Below are 19,218 nucleotides of genomic sequence, written 5' to 3' on the forward strand. Positions count from 1 at the left end.
CCCCCCCAGGACCCCTGCCCCATCCAATCCCCCTGTTCCCGCCCTCTGACCACCCCAACCCCTATCTACACCCCTGCCCTCTGACCATCCCCCCCAACTCCCCTGCCCCCTGTCCAACCCCCCCTGCTCCCTGCCCCCTTATCTCCCTGCCTGGAGCACAGGTGGCTGGTAGCCAGGTCAGGCCGCAGCTCTGCAACTGCACTGCCCAGCCGCCCAGAGCATTGCGCCAGCGGCACAACACACTGAGGCTGTGGGGGAGGGGCCAGGGACTAGCCTCCTGGGCCAGGAGCTCAGGGGCCGGGCAGGAGGGTCCCACAGGCCGTAGTTTGTTCACCTTTGCTCTACATCTTGCTGTTACTCTGTAGTCCCATAGAAGATTTATTCCAGCCTGATAGTGGCATGACTTCTTATTGTGGAGGTTCTGAAGGGAGCAAGGGGGAAAGTTAGGATATAAAAGAGGCAGGGAGAGCTTGTTTGCATGATCTGACTACCTCTTGGTTGGCTCTAGAGTTTGCAGGGTTGAGCCTCAGGTTGCTTTTCATTTGAATAGGAATCAGTGTCTCTGTCCTCCTCAGACTAGTGTAGTGCAGACAGCCATGGATATTTTCCTACTGAGACCAAGCTTGTTGCTGATTTAGTAGCATACATTGGAATACCAATCTGTGCTTTTGTGACATCTGTGCTGAGTTACTCTGCTGTCTGGATGACAGGAGACTTCTGTTCATCAGCTATCTCTTGAACTTAATTCAGATACTCTGATTCTCTAATGTATTAAATCTAGTTCTAAGTAACGTATCTCTTGATTTCATTGGCTGCCGGTTAGATAGCAGATGAACTTTAAAAAGTAAATGAAAAAATGGGCTAAATAGAGATGTTAACTCCAGTAGAAACAATCTATCTTTTAATGACACTTCAGTTGTATTTAGAGCTATAACTTTGCTGAAATTATAAGAGTTGGAATGATACTACTGTGCTTTGTCTTGGATACTGCATATTCAAAGGTTATTTGGTGCTATATTTAACTTAAATGTAGATCAGTGCAATTACTATAGATTTACACTGCTGTAAAAGGGGATAGAATTTGGCCCTTTGTGTCTTGATATTGGATATTACATCCTACATACTTATTATTAGTGTGTTTATAAAATGACAACTTCATTTTCTGATTGTTTTTTTATTTTATTTTTTTGAAGATTGTGTAACATCATCTTTTATCCCAGTCAAGCCATTTTATAATATAGAGGAGCATCAACCTACGGTGGAAGTGGAAGAATTTGTACAAGAATCAACAAAATATTCCCGGCCTTATAGAGTGTATAAGAACCAAGTATACATCTATCCAAAACATCTCAAGTACGATAGCCAAAAAAGCTTCAGCAAGGTACAGTAGAACTACTCATCATAGCTAAAGGTGGCAGAATAGGATCCTGAATTACTGAACTAACTTGCAGTCTATTTAATTCTTTATGGAACCTTTAAGCACAGTAAGAATTTCCTGGAAGTGATTTTACAGATTAAAGGAACCTTTTATGCTATGAAGGCATTTCAAAGAAGATGTAGTTCAGTAATTGCTTTTTGGGCAATATTCTAGGGAAATATATTTTAATATAAATGTGTGTACAGATGATCCTCTCTTAAATGAACCTTGAGAGCTTATATGCATATTCATACTGATTGAATATGAATTAAACTCAAGACAGGTCTAAATACTGGTCCCTTTACGCTCTGCCTTTGCACAATGCATTTGAAGCCTAGTTTGGTGCCTGCAGGTCCTTCTCCTTTTTACACATTTATTTCCAGTGATTTTTGCGGGGAGCTGCAAGTATTTAGGATATGGCTCATCATTCATAGTGTTCTCCAGCTTTTAAGTAGAACCTGTTCTATTTCACACATCTTAGTTTGTATGTATTTTTATGGGCTAATGATTTCTAATTACACTTTTAACACATCACTATTGCAGGCGCGGAACATAACAGTATGTATTGAATTTAAAAGTTCAGATGAAGAAGGAGCCAAGCCAATGAAGGTGAGCAAAGACAAAGTACATTCACAGAATAATGTGTTGAAAGCAGTTTCATATGAAACCCTGCAATTGAGAGTATTCTAATCAGCAACATTTAAAGTGTGAATATTGTAATATATTCTTTTAAGTTTCCATAACAATCCTGTTTAATACCAGTTATTAACTATATCAGCTGGAAATGTCAACCCTGCAGTGCTAGTTCAATGATTAGGCAAAAAAACTTGCAAAAGATGACTATTTTCCATGTCTTCCCATTCATTTTAATGGAACACCTGTCTAAATCCCTAGATTGTCTTGGAAATCTCAGTACCTGCATCCTTATTTAACACTTAGACATTTAAGTGCCTAAACTAATATTCAGGGTCCAAATTTTAAAGCAAGTGCATGCTTGACTTTGGCATACAAATCTCCACACAGTAAGACTATGTGCGTGCACTTAGGTATAGCCGCATATAGTTCCACCTCACACAAGCACACTGAGGGAATTTGCATACCAAAGTTAGGCATGCATACTTTTGCCTATGCCCGTTTGAAAATTAGGGCATAGACACTTAAATGTGCATTCAGGTGCCTAGATCTAAATCTGAAAATCCAGGCCTTACTTATCATTATGATGAGCTACTTAAAATTAAAGGGTGGGATTTTCAAAAGCGCCTAAGTGACGAAGGAGCATAACTGCCACTGGAAATCCTCCCCTAGACATAGTAGATTAGATACAATAGAACTAGGGTGACCAGACAGTAACTGTGAAAAATCGGGATGGGGGTGGGGTAATAGGAGCCTCTATAAGACATAGCCCCAAATATCGGGACTGTCTCTTAAAATCGGGACATCTGGTCATCCTAAATAGAACAGCCCAATTTGTTGTTTTACATATTTTTCACATGCTCTTCCTTTCATTTTAAGCAAAGTACTGGTAGATATGGTCTATTGAGCCTGAACCTGCAGTCCTGATGCAAGCAGAACTTCTGACTTATATGGTGGTTTTGCCTCTGTGAGGGCTGCAGGGCTAGTCCTACTATCCTTACATTTGTGTGTAACCCACTGGTAGGTGTGTGTTACAGGTCTCCATCTGTGATGTAAATGAGTTGGTTCAGCCCCCAGCTACAAAGCCTTGACTTTTTAGTTCAAGCTGTAGCAGCTCTGGCTTTTCACTCTGGAGGTCCCCCGTTCAGTCTTCAGCATATCAGCCAAGCTGGTGGTCGTCACATCTGCATGGCTCACTTAGTGAACAGCAAAATGTATAGCTTGTGCATGTTGAGGTATGATGCATTAAAATGGCATTAGGGAACTAAGATTATCTGTGTTAGATTTCCAAACTAATTTTGTGGTATATGGAGTTGTTCAATGAGTATGGCACAAAAGTGGGAGAACCTGCACCTGAGTTTTCCCATACATAAAATAAACTAATCAAGAATCATAGAAGCTAGAAATAGAAAGGGCCTATTAAATACCCTGGTCCTGCCAATGCAGGGAGGAGTTGTTGTGCCTAGAACCCCAGTAAAGCATTGGAGTTGAATTGTGTAGGATGAGTCCATATAAAGGAAAGACACTTTTGTAAACCCCCTTTGAGCTATGCCTATATTAGTACTATCAGCATGCCTTGACAACTGAACTGAAGTATAATATTTTAACAGTGTATTTATGGGAAGCCTGGCGGACCATTATTTACAACAGCAGCCTACACAGCAGTGCTACATCATTCACAGAATCCTGATTTCTATGATGAGGTCAGTTCATTCTTCACTGATTAAACAATATGACAATATGCATTGAATTAAAGGCATAGAAATGGAAAAAAAAATATTACCTGCCTGCTATAAGTGTTCATGTATCCAGGTGAGTGTGAATTTCATTAGATAGAGAGATTTTTACTTACTGAAATAAACATACAGTATGAAATAAAATTTCACCATTTCTCTGAACACATCATAATGGTCAGTCTTTCTACTTCACCAACATAAAGCCCGATTCCTCAGGCTTTATGCAGGTGAATTGAGTTTCACCCTAACGAATCCAGAGTGCTCCATAGCCTTGAGTTGTTAGTGCTTTTGACAGCACACTCACAAAGGATTGGAGTACTTGTGGCACCTTAGAGACTAACAAATTTATTAGAGCATAAGCTTTCGTGGGCTACAGCTCACTTCATCGGATGCATAGAATGGAACATATAGTAAGATAGGTAGATAGATATAGATATATACACATACAGATAAGTTAGAAGTTACCATACAAACTGTGAGAGGCTAATTAGTTAAGATGAGCTATTATCAGCAGGAGAAAAAAAAAATCTTGTGTAGTGATAATCAAGATGGCCCATTTAGACAGTTGACAAGAAGGTGTGAGGATACTTAACTTAAGGAAATAGATTCAATATGTGTACTGACCCAGCCACTCCCAGTCTCTATTCAAACCCAAGTTAATGGTATTTAGTTTGCATATTAATTCAAGCTCAGCAGTTTCTCTTTGGAGTCTGTTTTTGAAGCTTTTCTGTTGCAAAATTGCCACCCTTAAATCTTTTACTGAGTGGCCAGAGAGGTTGAAGTGTTCTCCTACCGGTTTTTGAATGTTATGATTCCTGATGTCAGATTTGTGTCCATTTATTCTTTTGCATAGAGACTGTCCGGTTTGGCCAATGTACATGGCAGAGGGGCATTGCTGGCACATGATGGCATATATCACATTGGAAGATGTGCAGGTGAACGAGCCCCTGATAGCATGGCTAATGTGATTAGGTCCTATGATGGTGTCACTTGAGTAAATATATGGACAGAGTTGGAACCTATCCTTGCAACAAAGCCCGATGCCCATTCTGTCCACATATTTATTCAATTAACAACCTATGGGACGTATGACTCATCTGAGATCATAAATAAAAGTTTTTTATTTTCACGTCAATCCTTGTTCACCTTCAGTCTTTATAATAAAATCAGTTATGATGACATATCATTAGTGTTTTTAAGGTAAAGGGTATCCAGGCTGACTCTCTCTTATGCTAAAGGAGAAGAGAAAGAAAGAATGGCGACTCTTGGGTAGGGTCAGTGTTGAGTCTGATTGTATGGAGATGATTGGTTCTAAGCAGCCTGTTTGAACAGGGTTCTTCAGTTTTCAATTCTGTGCTGTTTCATTAGAAACACAAATATTCACTCAAAGGAAAGAGAAGAAAAAACAGTTTAAGTGAGAGTAATAAATGGTGCCTCTCAATGATTTCTTTAAAAGAACAGTTGTCACATCATTAAAAAGAGCAACACACAAAGAAGCAATTACCAGTCAAAAGGCCAGCTTTAATTAGAGATATATAGAAAGAGAGATTTCTCCTTTAGAGCCCATCTCTTACTCCTGGTTGATTCCCTTTAAACTAAAGAGAGGTGTAACCTTTTACATTTCAGGTGAAAATTGAGCTTCCCACTCAACTCCATCAGAAACACCACATTCTGTTTTCATTTTATCATGTCACCTGTGACATACATGCAAAAGCTAATGCCAAAAAGAAAGAGGCTCTGGAAACACCAGGTACCTGCAGTAGAATTACTTTCAAATAATTCCTTGCTAATGTTTGTCTGCATTATATTTATAGTGATATATGTTCATCTGAGGATTTCAGAATTTCTGTTTGTGGCTATAATTTACTATGATCCTATGATCCAAAGATCTTATACTCAAAAATGTCATATTGATTTGCCCTTGTGTGCAGTTGGATATGCTTGGCTTCCTTTATTGAAAGATGCCCAGTTAGCTTCTCAAGAACATAACATTCCAGTGACAACCAGTTTGCCGCCCAGTTACTTAAGCCTTCAAGATCCTGCAAGTGGAAAGGTATTAAGTAATATTTATATATTATTCAAAAGGAATAGAGAGATTGAAGTATGTGGATTAAAATGATAGGGCCAGCTTCTCATTTACGCCTTGCTGGCAATGTAAAGGAGTCATTGTATGAATGATAAACTGGACCATACTGCTTAGTGTGTTCATATGTATAGCATTCAATTTTTAAGTTAATATGTGTACCAACAGATCGGGGGAAACTATGCCTCTTCCAGTGGTGTGCTGGAGATACCACACCTGACTGGCGGTGCATGGATAAACCATACATTCTTCCTAGCTGGTGGGAGCATGGTGAAAAGTGGTTTTTCATACAGTTTTAGCTGGTGTCCCTGAAAAAGTCTGACTAGCACAAGTCCCATGATCCTTGCCATAGTGCCCAGGATTGCCCACTGTTCCCTCAGCTGTGCCTGGTTAAGAATCCTCAGCAGGAAAGTTATGGGCAGTTTCCTCTCCCTTTGTACTAACTGAGCAATGGAGAGAGAGCTGAGTAGGCCTGTGGATCTAGTCTATTGCTTTGTGGCATTGACAGGGTAGTGGGGGAACTCCCATTGTGACTGCTTCTACAGTAACTGAGAGCTGAATATTTAAAATAGTGCAATATCCAGGCCCCAGTGAACTTGCACAATCACAGAGCTGTGCAGCAAAAAGTGATGCAGAACTGAACAGTGTTGACATGTTTACACTTTTATGGTGTTTGCAAGTGTGGAAATAAGAAAATATTTTTTACAGCAGAGTGGAAGTGACATTAAGTGGGTAGACAATGGGAAGCTGCTTTTCAAGGTGTCTTCATTTGTTGTATCAACTGTAAATACTCAGGTGAGTTTGCATTTTCTCTCAGATATCCTTACCTGATAATCAGAAATGCGTGCTAGAAAAAGCCTGACAAATGATCATAGAATCATAGAATATCTGGGTTGGAAGGGACCTCAGGAGGTCATCTAGTCCAACCCCCTCCTCATGATCTTAATATATCTTAAATCTTGTATGAATCTGTTCGTCTAACATTAAAGATAATCTGAATGTAGGAGTGCTAACGAGAGAGGAGTGATAAACTAAGGGAGTAAATACCCCTTTTAAGGAAAAAGGAGGCGTTATTTTGGATGATACAGGAGGTTGTAACTAGACATTTTAAAACATCCTGATGTTGAGATCTGTTAGATCGTGGGAAAACCCCATTGCTCAGGACACTTAAAACAAGACTGGACAAAGCACTAGGAAATGCACTCTCTGATGGTAAGCCGATGGACTACATGGTCTAATCCTTGTTGGGCTTTTCAATACCTATTATTCTGTGATCCTTTGTGCTGTATGGTGTAAAGTGTAAAGTTCCTGGGTTCGACCCACCATGACCAATTCATCGAGATGGTTAGCAAATATTTGAATTGCAGTCCATGATAAAATAGGCATTAATTTTAGCATATGTTTACCATTTTAGGATCCATATCTGAATACCTTTTTCCAGCACTGCCAAAAAGGAGAAATGGATCTCTCCCACTCTTTTACCTCAAGCTTTGTCATGTCCTGTAAGGTAAAATAATTTAGAAGTGTTACAAGTTGATGTAGGTAAATAAATGTAAAGGGCCAAATTCTAGTTCTCTTTGAATTTGCCTCCCAAGCAAGCCCATGGCCTGCTTATGGTTCTAAATTGCCATGGGCTGGATTGTGTCCCAAGGACACAGATCATCATAAGGGAGGGCACGTTGCTGTGCTGCTCCAGGAGCATTGCAGAGAAGGAATTGGGGTTTGGGAGGCCACCGTTATCTTGCTGCTCCCCTCTTGCTCCAGAAAGTAATAATTTTTTCCATGCCCACTTCTTCCCCTTCCCTTCCTGCATGAGAGATGCAGTAAAAAATGGGGGTAAGAAATTGGCATGTAGTGCTACATACCCCTACATGCCTGGACCAAAGATACAGGTAACCCTGATTTGCATTCTTGTATGGATGCTCAGTCCTACAATGGATTCTTAATCCATTTGGCAGTGAGCAAATCACATGGGCTCACCCTAAAATATGTAGTTTGGAGCGGAGCAGGAAGGAGCTAGAATACTGAAGGGCAAGTTACGAAACATATTAACTTCTTTGGTGATCATCTGAATCTAATAGCAGTTTCTAGGTTTAGAGATTAAAGTGAAGGATATTTTTCCCCCATTGCTCCATTTTCCCAATTAAGCTGATTTTATTAAGCTGCTTAGTAAAAGATAATTTTGCTGTAACTTTCCAATAGTCGTAACATTTCTCTGGGCAACTATTTAAAGATGTCTTTTTTTTTCTTTTTTTTTTTAATATGTGTGGATGTACCTGAAATCAGGTACATCCATACATATTAAAAAGTGAGATTTTTGTTGTTGTTGTTTTTTATATGTAGTAGCAATTAGTCCTGGTTGAATTTAAAAATTGTGACTATTTTCATAAATAAAAGCATTAGGTTAAGTTTTCTCTATTATATAAATTATTTGTGTGTATTCAGATAGTTACTAGGTATTGGAGAAAAAGTTTGTGAATACCCAAAAGGTGCACAAATTTTAGCATGAGTGATTACACATCCAGAAAAGCATGCTAGAAGTGCACTGTTCATTGTTTGCTGCTTTTTGTCTGCCTCTGTATTATATTTCAATCATCCAATCAGGAAACAGAAATAAAATCACCATTCGCACAACATAAATAGATAACAAATATTCAAAGTGAACAGTTCATGAACAAACAATAGGCAGAAAATATTTGCCCAAACTTTCGGCTTTTATTTACAAATCACAAATGCATTTGCAGAAAATCAGAGAGCTAAATCCATAATTTTAATGAATAACTATATTATATTAGTTATTTTAATGAATAACCCAATTAGCTCTATCAGTTAAGGTAATGGAGCATCATTGTCCAGTCAGTTTAGAGTGTAACGCTGTTTTTAATAAGTGTGATTTTGACTTGGTCATAAATATTTTATCCAAAATGAAACACAGCATATGAGGTCTCAGCCCAGGTAAAAAATTTTCTCAAAATTTTAGGAGAAAAAATCTTTAAAAGTAAGAACTTCAGTCCTTCACAACTGGTACATATTTTCTGCTTTTTCACTGAAAAAAAAAAAAAGGGCAGGTAATAGTTTCTGCTTTATAATCACAAAATAAACAGAAACTATAAAATCGCAGGAATAAAAATTCTGGGTACAAAGTCATACTTTAAAAAATATCTTGACATGGAGCATGATTCTCCACTGTCTTACACTGGTTTAATTCCACTTACTTCTCTGCAATTACCAGATGGTGAAACCAGTGTAAAGGAGTGGAAATTCAGGCCCTGGTGGATTGTGGTTTATGTCTGTAATCTATCGTTATTCTGCCTTGTATCTGATACAGAATTTACTGAAAATTGAGAAGATCCATGTAATTATGAATTTTCTTCCTGTGATCCTGAATCAACTCTTTTGGGTTCTGGTACAAAACGACGTGGATGAGGTTACCACTGCTGTGACAAGGTATCCAAAAATTTGTTATATATAATAGAATTAGGGCCAAATTCAATCCAGTGTGTGACTGTTGACAAGAGTCTACTTATGAACCAGGACTGAACTTGGTGTTTAGATTTTAATAGAAGATGAGCTCATTATCCTAAAATGTCTGACTCCTAGATCTAACACAGAGCTTGGCAAGTAAGTCAGGTAACTAAGTATAGGATATGACATCACATAATTGACTTCATCCACAAAATTATTGTTCCTATGCAGACATTGCTTTCGCTACTGTTTCAAATCAGTTGGCACCAACAGGTAAAGAGGAGGGTTTGCTTTAAAATGTATAATTCTCTGAGGTGCTGAGCACTTCCTGAATGGTGCTTAGTGTCCTCAATTCCCTCTGACTTCCTTGTGGGTTGCGGCTGCTGAGCACCTCAAAGAAAGAGATCAGTGTCTTCTATGATTAAATTTATAACTAGGTGAGTCAGGTCACCCCCTTTTGGACAGTTTGCAATGAAGTGTTTAAGCCGTAATAATGAATAACAGGGAAGGCATCATCCAAGTAATTAACAGTCAGCTGGAGAGACGCACCAAGGGTCTGTGACCTCCAGGAATGTCCAACTAAAATATTTGTTTAAAATAAAATATTTATTGCTATTATTAGCCATGAAATCAGAAAATAAAATAAAAAGAATAAAGTAATTTCCAATGGATGGGCTGAAAAAGAAAAGTTGTACTGCATAGAGATTTCTTTGTTGGCTTTTCCCCAGCCATTAAAGGCCTGGGTAGTAACCAGAAGACAAACACAACTTAATCCTCAGCAGTCCCGTTGGGGTTACAAGTGTTGTTAATGTATTTTATATGTTTACTGAAGCTGGTTTGCAGTATTTAACTGTTGAAGGGAGATTCATTGTAAGACTTCAGACTCCTGATGCTTGATTCCTCAAGTTGACTTTAATGGCAGCTTAGGGGGCTCAACACTTCAAAGGTTTTCAGGCCGAGTACTTTCATGAATAGGAAATTATGTCTGGAATGAATTCAGCAGTGTCATTCCCTTGGCTGGCAGAGACTGAGCTCATCCCAGTGGTGATGTACTCAGTCTCCAAGAGAAGGATGTCAAACCTTTTCCTATGACCCCTAACTGCCCAATTAATTAACACTAATGCCAATTGGGGAATAAATGGTTTTGTCCCAAGCCAGAGTTAGTGTTAGTTGGGGTGGCTGGAAAACACAATAGTGAAACAGTTGGGTTAGAAACTGGAAGGGCAGCCTTTTTTTATGCTCAAATACTTGGCTATCCACCCACCTGGTAGAAAATGGCTTCTCAGTGTTTACCTTCTCTGTGTACAGGCTTTGTGACAACATTGCTGATGTCAACAGCAACATGCACAGCTGTGCACTGACAAAACGCTGTGCATGCCTTTCATTGTTTTGCCACTATACATGTATGCACTTTGTATTTTGTTTTGAATAGCTTGAAGTAGTTGGCGTTAAACAAGTTAAAAGCTACAGAACAAGAACTCAAAATTGTTCATGGTTGTGAAAAAACACTTTCTTTATGCTTTGTCTTGATTACTGACTTGCCTTGGGCCACAGTCATGCAGTCATGACTCTGTCTTTACTCTGCCAAAATTCCTACTGATATCTGAATAGTAGAGGAGTAAGGACAGAATGACTGGAACCTTGGTGAATAATTTCGGTTATTTATTTATTTTTCAAAGGCCCTAATCACATTAATAATAATAAATGAGAAATGGTTTGCAAAACAAATTTAATAAAATAGAAGCTTTTTTGGATTATATATCAGGAGTGCACAGAAAGCATCTTAAAAAAACTAACTCGGCAGTTATTAAACTGTGGTACATGGGTTGGTTTATCAGAATAAGAATCCATTATTGTGATATTGATTAACAGATATACCAAGAACTTTTGAGTTTGGAATGTGGTCCACTAGGTCTTTGCTAGAGTTCTAACCCCTGAAAGGTTAGAATAGAAATTCTGACACAACAGCCTTACATAGACTTTGATTCTCAACTTCATTAACACTCTCTCTAATTGTCTTCATTGTAACTTCTTCATAATATTCCCAGATCCATATAAGTGTTGAAATGTTCTCCAGTAACGTGTAGTTTCATCTCCCAATAATGTAATAAGATCAACATCACAACTGTTAAAATTGTTATAACTGGGTGTATTTCGTTGAATAATAGTAACTTTTTAGAGTAAGGCCCTGATCCACCATTGTGACTTATACAAGCAGGCTGCTGTGCCCACATGTCGTGCTCATGAAGTCAATGAGTTCCACATGGGCACAGCAGATTGTCCACATGGATTTTGCCTGGATCAGACACATAACGGGTAATTTTGAATCTGATGTATAACAGTGTGATACAATGTAATGCATATAAGGATATTTTTCTGCCTCATGTTGCAAGATAGCTCAATATCTTTCTTTTCTAGGGTTCTTACTGACATTGTTGCTAAGTGCCATGAAGAGCAACTAGAATACTGTGTCCATTCTTATGTAAAGGTATGAAATATCCAATTGACCTTTGATCATCTCCTGTGTGTTGCACATTATTTCTGTTTTCTCTTTGTGATACTTTCTTGTAGTTTTTCCAGCATTTGGATAGTTGCCTTCTGACCTTTTAGATGGTGCAGTGATTAGGTTGCTAGCCTAGGCCTTGGGAGACTCAGATTTCATTCTCTGCTTTGCCACAGACTGTGTATTTAACCTTGGGCAAATCACTTAGCTTGTCTGAGCCTCAGTTTCCCATCTGCAAAAAATGGGGTTAATAGCACTGCCCTTCCTCACAGTGTTGTTTGGAGGATGGATACATTAAAGACTGTGAGGTGCTCAGATACTATGATAGGGGGCCATATAAGTACCTAAGTTTGATAGATTTATGTACAGTTCAAGGAAGTATTTTGCAGCATTCACGTTAAGTGGTTTTATTGCTTCATATTGACCTGCCATGTGTACTGTATGTGTAGAAGGTGTTTCTCCAATAGCATTCAACACATTACAAATGGTCAAGTGAAGCTTAGTGATAATTTTTACTAAGGAGGTGTTCTTGAAAGCTTTTCTTTGTGCTTGTAGATTGCTGTATGTTTCTTCTATTATATATTCTTAGCCTTCTATTGTTTTCTCAGGATATCTTTTGTTCCTCCAAGTAACTGTATATTTGTACCTGGTTCTGGGATGTGAAATACTTTATTTTCTGGCATGGTTCCTTGCACATTTTTTGTAACTGGGGACTGCTTGTTCAGTTTCTTCCACCCAATTCTCATTTGGGGGAAGGTGGCATATGTCTATACTCAGTTACACTAGTATTTTGATCTCAGTGAACTTGTGATGACATTGAGAAAGTCAAAACCCCAATGTCTTTAAAAATGATATCTTTGTTCCCAATATCCATCGAATACCCCTTGAGTTAGCACAAATAATGCTACAGACCAACAAACACCTAAGCAATAAATAGTTTATCTGAAGTAACAATCTAAGATGACAGGTTTCATCCATGTTAGTCTGTATTCGCAAAAAGAAAAGGAGGACTTGTGGCACCTCAGAGACTAACAAATTTATTTGAGTGTAAGCTTTTGTGAGCTACAGCTCACTTCATCGGATGAGGAGCTTAGTACAGAAATGTATGTTGTAAGTAGAAAGCTAGGGGAACCATTCATATTGTTATTGACTAAGGAACAAGGAAAAGGCAAATGCTCTTCCTTGGATTTTGGAAAATTTGTACCCAGACATTACTAGATTAATCAAGGACTTGGCAGTGTAGTTGAATCGCCTGCAGAGATATCAATCACTCTGTAATGATTTAATACACCTTATTTTTGTAGCTACTTCATTTAGTCATTCATCTCAGAATGAACAAAGGAGAATCTATAGTATTTAAACCCTGTCAGGAGAGAAAAATAAAAGTTATTGTTGCTTTGCCTCTACTCCTCTATGCATAGAGGGTTTTCTTCTTGTCTACTCATGTTCAGTGGTGGTCGAACAGATAAAGGAAATGTCAGATATAAAATAAGAGAAAGGCACACCATTCCAGTAGTTATGGAAATAAGCTTGAATGACATATATAGCGACTTATAAATTAGTGAATGACATTCTTATTTATCCTGAAACAAGGGAGGCTTTCACAAAGTCTAATAATAACTATAATCTACCGAATGGAATGTATGCAACATAGAAGATAAAAAACTGCCCTTCAGGGCCAGTGAAACCAAAATAAAACACACACTATTAACTGAAACTCTCAGATCTTCATGATCAGAATAATGAAAATATGAGACAAGTTCTACTAGGAAAGAAACCAAAGACTCTTTCAAGTCCAGTGAAACTAAATGCTACTGAACTAACTTCGACAACATGCAAAATGCCTTCATACTTTGTCTTTATATACTTTATGTCCTTACAAGGGATATTTTTCAACATTCCTTGACCCACATTCTGATCTCAGTTACACTGGTATAAATCCAGTTTTTCTGAGTCTAATGGAAATATTTGGACTTGCAGTGGGATAAATGAGAGCAGAATATGGTCCTATGTAACTTTCAGTTTAGTGCATTTTAATTGTCTAAAAACACAGTGGACTGAAATATTGTATTGATCACGGTTCTGACCATGTGCTAGTGAAAAGCCAAAGAAGGGTGCGTCCGGTTTATATTTCAGCAGTGCTTAAAATGAGCTTGTGAGCCAGTGCAAATGTCTGCTGCTGTATTGCACACTGCCGTGAGCACAGCTGCAGTATGTAAATGATAACTCTTCACTTTTCATTGCATGCTTCAGCTCAGTGACTGAGTCATAAATATGTTGTGGTTCCTCATTATTCTAACCTTGGGAGAGAGGGTTCAAGTCCCTGCTCTGCCACAACCTTCCTGTATGACCCTGGGCAAGTCACATAGGGCCAAGTTTTCAAAGGTATTTAGGAGCCTAAAGCTGCAGATCCCAGTGGGATTTTCAAAAGCATGTAATCATTGATTTCAACGGGTTTCAGGCATGTAATGTGCTTAGGCACTTTTGAAAATTCCATTAGGCACCTATATGCAACTTTAGGCACCTAAATATCTTTGAAAATCTGACCCTTAGCCCTTTCTTGCCTCAGTTTTGCATCTGTTTAAAAAATAAAGAAGGGGGGAATAGTACTTCCCTACATCACAGAAGTGTTGTGAGGATAAATGCATTAAAGATTCTGAGGTGTTCTAATACCAGTTTCTAGATTGATCATTATGTAAGTAAACCAGGATGCATCAAGACCCATTGGGAACATTCATGCCACTTAAGTAGAGCAGGTCAGGAAATTTTCACCGAAATGGTTTTATGTTGAAACTGAAACTTTTTCTGGGAACATACCAGCTTCAATGACAGCTTCAGCAAGAAAGATTTCTCGGGTCCAGGATGGAATTTCTAGTCAGAGAGAGCCAAAATAGCCAATAGCCTGGTGGTTAGGGCACTCACCTAGGATGTGGAAGATGTAGGAACTTGAATCAGGGTCTATGGGGATGTCTTCACTAGCAAAGTTAAAGCACTGCCATGGCAGCTCTTTAATGTGGCTGTCTACTTGCGGCACCAGCACTGGGAGAGAGCTCTCCCAGCGCTGTAAAAAAACCACCCCCATGAGGGGAGTAGCTCTCAGCACTGGTGTACTGTCTACGCTGGCGCTTTCCAGGTAAAACTTGCAGCGCTCAGGAGGGTGATTTTTCACATCCCTGAGCGAGAAAGTTGCCGTGCTGTAAAGTGGCAGTGTAGACAAGGCTCACACATGTTGGATGCGTGCCTTAACACTAGGCTATTGGCTGTTTTAGGGCAGAGTGTGCTCACTCTCTTTCTCACAGAAAAAGTTCAAAATGTCTCAGTTTTATCCCGGTGTAGAACAGGAAATTTTTTTGAAATCTCAAAAATTTTGCAGGATGGGAAAACCACTTCTCACCCAGCTCTATAATTAGGGGTTGAGCTGTCAGTTGTGGCAAGAAGACTTAATATTTAATAGCAGGGTGACCAGATAGCAGCTGTGAAAAAATGGGACGGGGGGTAATAGGCGCCTATATAAGAAAAAATCCCCCAAAACAGGACTGTCCCTTTAAAAACAGGACATCTGGTCACCCTATTTAATAGGAATGCTACTTAAAAGTATCATTTGTTTTAAGCTGCTGTTATTTCTGAGACTCCAGTGGATTCTTTCACTAAAGAAATAGTTAAAAAAATAGGTGAGGGAAACTAATTAGTAGCAAATATATGATTTATGTCAATGAGCAATCTAGTGGCAGAGGAATTCTTGGACTACAGCCTGGAAGGGGATGCTATTCCCCTTCTGACCATTCTAGTGGGCGCTCTACCCCTTTCATGATGAAGAATTGCTACCAAGTAAGCTGTTGCCATTGGAAGATAGGAACAAGGAAAATGTGATCCTGATCGGGTGGGTGAAAACCCTCCTTTCTTCCCTTACAGGTTTATTGTTCTTCCTTTTCTGGTGAACTGGCTTGGAAAGGAGTTCAAAACAATCAGATTCTGATGCCCTAATGAAAAAAATAATCTCTATCACGCCAGTGATTTTTAAGCAGAAATTCCCTTTGATTCATATCAAGTTGAAAGTAATGGGGAGTACTGCTTAAAAGTCAGATTCAAGAGGAGGAGTTTTTGTACCATTGTTGTTCAGTGAATTAGGCTTTATGTCAATTAATTTTTTTCAGTCAAGCTACTTTGGTAGGCAAAGATCAGCACTACAGCTATTCTTAGAAGATGTGTTCCTTATGCACCACTAACTGTTGCTGGGATTTATAGCAGTTTGTTACAGTACTATTATTGATCTCTCTTCAGTATGTGTTCAAGACCAAGTCATCCGAAGAAAGGACTGTTCATGAGGAGCTTGCCAAGAATGTGACTGGTCTTTTGAAATCAAATGATCAAGTAACAGTGAAACACGTTTTAAAGGTGAATGATACAGTTTTAAAAATTAGTATGTTTTCAATATTACCACAATTTCTGCTTCATCTTCCTCCTCTCTTTCACATTCCTCTGTGTGCTTTGCACATATCAAAGCCCATAATAATCCAACAGCTTTATGAGGCTTTCTTGCTGTAATTTTGTGAATTCTCAACATAAGTCATTGCATGGTACATGGTGATTTTACATTGTATAATTCCTCCTGCTGGATTTCCTTTCTGTTATTGCTCAACCACTGTGAGAAATATAATTCTTACACAATACAGTGAGTCAGAACATTAAGGATGATTTTTTTTAACTTCACAAATGGTTCCAGGAATCACAGTTCAGATACATATTTATAAATAGGATATATATTCAAATAACATGATTTTAATACAGTTACTATTGATTTGTAATTAGCAAAATGTAAAAGATAATTATTCTGATAAGCATGAAGAGCTGCCAATGTTTTTGGGTTTTTTTTTAAATAACCAATAAGAGGGATAGCACCCTGGCCACATACATCTGGCATATCCTCCGTACCAAGGCTGGCAGGGAACTCATGTAAGAGCTAGCTATGCCTGCTTTACCCCAGCTGAGGACGTCCCCACACCAAGGGGATTCTCTGTTGTCCTGATCCAGACAGTTCCTAGCTCTTGTATACCACCATACTGGCAGAAATGAACTGGAGAAGGGGGAGACAATCTGGCCCATAGTGTACTGTACATGCAAGAAATTAAATGGCTGTTATATAACATCAAAGTCATTATAGTTATACGTGTACACTCTACTGTACATGTTTTAATAGGTCAATTTATTTTTACTAAAAGGTAATAGAGATTGAAGTCCTCTGTTCATTTGTAGTACCATCATATCATGAGATAAGCTTCCCATCACTCGCCCACCAGCCTGTGCAAACGACTGCTAGGACATATTCTCTGTGCCCTTTCAGTCGTTGACCTCTCTACTGAGACTGCTATGAAGGGTTCCAGTTATCCTACTGTAATTATTATGTGTCATGTATTTCTGCCATATCTACTTGCAAACAAAGCACAAATTAAGACAGAGGTGTAAATATGAATGGAAATGATCATTTGTTCACTCCTTACTTCTTAATAAAGGCACAATCACAATTGCCAAATGCCAGACCCAGCAAGGTGCTGTGTGGCTTCAACTCAAGTGACTTAAATATTGTCATAGTGAAATGTAAAGCTTTCTAATTTTTCTGTGGTGTAGATTCTATCAATATACACTGCTGAGAACTCCAGACCATTCCTCTAAAAAGGAATTCTTAGATGTAAAAAATATCACAAAATAATCTATGCAGTGTCATCATAGCTATGTTGGCCCCAGGATATTAGAGAAACAAGGCCTCTATTGGTCTAATAAGAGTTATTACCTCACCCATCTTGTCTGACAAAATAATCTGTTTTTCAACACTAATATTATCAGGTGACTTTCTCCATAATATTTTTACAGCATTCCTGGTTTTTCTTTGCAATTATCTTAAAATCAGTGGCACAGCACTTGGTTGATTCAAACAGAACACAGGTAAGAATATACATTATTATGTAATAAACTAAATTTTAAGATTAATTTCTACCCAAATACATTTAACCATGTAAAGTAAACGTATTCTAACTCTGTTTACTCTGAAGTAATAATCTGAGTTTTTCTTAGATTCCTCGAACTCAGAGACTTCCAGAATCATTCCAGACTGAACTAGACACACTGATAATGATCTTGTCCGACCATGTTGTTTGGAAACACAAAGATGCTCCTGAAGAAACAAAAAATGCAAACCACAGCATTGCCAAATTTCTTAAGGTGAGAGGTTCAGTCATTACAGCGCATGCAGTTATTCAGTCATAGTTAATGCAGAGTAAAGGATATTAAACCTCCAGTCTGAGGGAGAAAGAGCAATCCAAGCAAATCATGGCTGAAGATGGAGAATCAGCACTGATTTATAGTACGATTGTTTCTGTGCTCTTAGGTGTGCCACTGCGTCTGTGGAAGTCCAATGGCTGCATATAAATCTACTAGAAAAGCCTCACTTGTACATATTTGTCCTGATAAAAGATGTGGCAAGGCTCCTCTTTCATCATGTCAGCCTCCACGTTTCTCCCCAGGAGTAAATAAATCCTACTCTGGAGGTTTTTAATTCTTAAGTGTGGTTTATTTACAGTATTTACAAAGTGGGCTTCAGGGTAGGCCCAAGTCATTCTCTTAAGCAACTCCCCCCCGCCCCCCCGGAACACATACATTTCTTTTCCCCCATCAGAGCACTGACTTGTTACACTGGCTTCTGCTCACCAGCCCTTCCCCAGACAGAAGAAAACTTAATAATTCCCCTACAGGAGGATATAGCTCTCTACCTAGGAGAATCCTTTTCTCCCTGTTGCCCCTAACCCTGCTTCAGCTTATTTGTTTTCCCTCCTCCCACTATTTTAGCAAAAGAGGGTTTTTTAAAGATCCCTGGCAGCTCTTAATTGGACTCAGGTGTCCCTAATTAACCTGAGGTAACCTCTTTTCATTTCATAGAGAAAGGGCCTTGACCATTCTAGGATTGATATACCCACCTTCCACCACTCCCTTACTGAGGAGCAGTCAGGTGTTCTCTGCTCGGTGTCCCTTTCAGGTTCCCTAGTTTTGATCCTTTGACCTTCACATCTGTCCCTGTTTTTTTCTTTGTTGTCCCCCATATTTATTTGCGTCCTGGGCTCAGTGGCTCCTCCGCAGTGGCTCTTCCTCAGTGGTACTTCCCCCGGAACCAAATAGGATCACTCTCTTATAGCTATCTGGTCTCTCTTCATCACAAAGGGTCCACACTGGCAAATAGTACAGCTCATGGATGTAACATTTAAGTACAGGAGAAGTGTATAGACGAATGGAACAATTGTTACAAAATCAAGCTATTATAATTTCTTGATCAACTACAGGACTGAAGTAGTGGACTAATATGTGACCATCATAACAGCATAGGTAGCCAGCT

General features: G+C 38.8%; 1 protein-coding gene across 6 annotated transcripts in view; it reads left to right on the top strand.

The window, feature by feature from the left end:
- DOCK10 (dedicator of cytokinesis 10) overlaps positions 1-19,218 on the top strand; it is a 252,846-nt gene that overhangs the window by 160,246 nt on the left and 73,382 nt on the right. For 5 of the 6 annotated variants that reach the window (XM_077827342.1, XM_077827346.1, XM_077827347.1 and 2 more), the window contains 12 exons: positions 1,194-1,381; positions 1,961-2,026; positions 3,661-3,753; positions 5,413-5,536; positions 5,718-5,839; positions 6,578-6,664; positions 7,284-7,376; positions 9,198-9,316; positions 11,753-11,822; positions 16,119-16,232; positions 17,706-17,777; positions 17,907-18,053. In XM_077827342.1, coding sequence (XP_077683468.1) covers positions 1,194-1,381; positions 1,961-2,026; positions 3,661-3,753; positions 5,413-5,536; positions 5,718-5,839; positions 6,578-6,664; positions 7,284-7,376; positions 9,198-9,316; positions 11,753-11,822; positions 16,119-16,232; positions 17,706-17,777; positions 17,907-18,053 — 1,295 coding nt within the window. The remainder of the gene's footprint in view (positions 1-1,193; positions 1,382-1,960; positions 2,027-3,660; positions 3,754-5,412; positions 5,537-5,717; positions 5,840-6,577; positions 6,665-7,283; positions 7,377-9,197; positions 9,317-11,752; positions 11,823-16,118; positions 16,233-17,705; positions 17,778-17,906; positions 18,054-19,218) is intronic. The other variant, XM_077827344.1, reaches the window with a different exon arrangement.

This window comes from Eretmochelys imbricata, chromosome 9 (assembly GCF_965152235.1).
Source record: "Eretmochelys imbricata isolate rEreImb1 chromosome 9, rEreImb1.hap1, whole genome shotgun sequence".
Classification (NCBI taxonomy): Eukaryota; Metazoa; Chordata; order Testudines; family Cheloniidae; genus Eretmochelys; species Eretmochelys imbricata.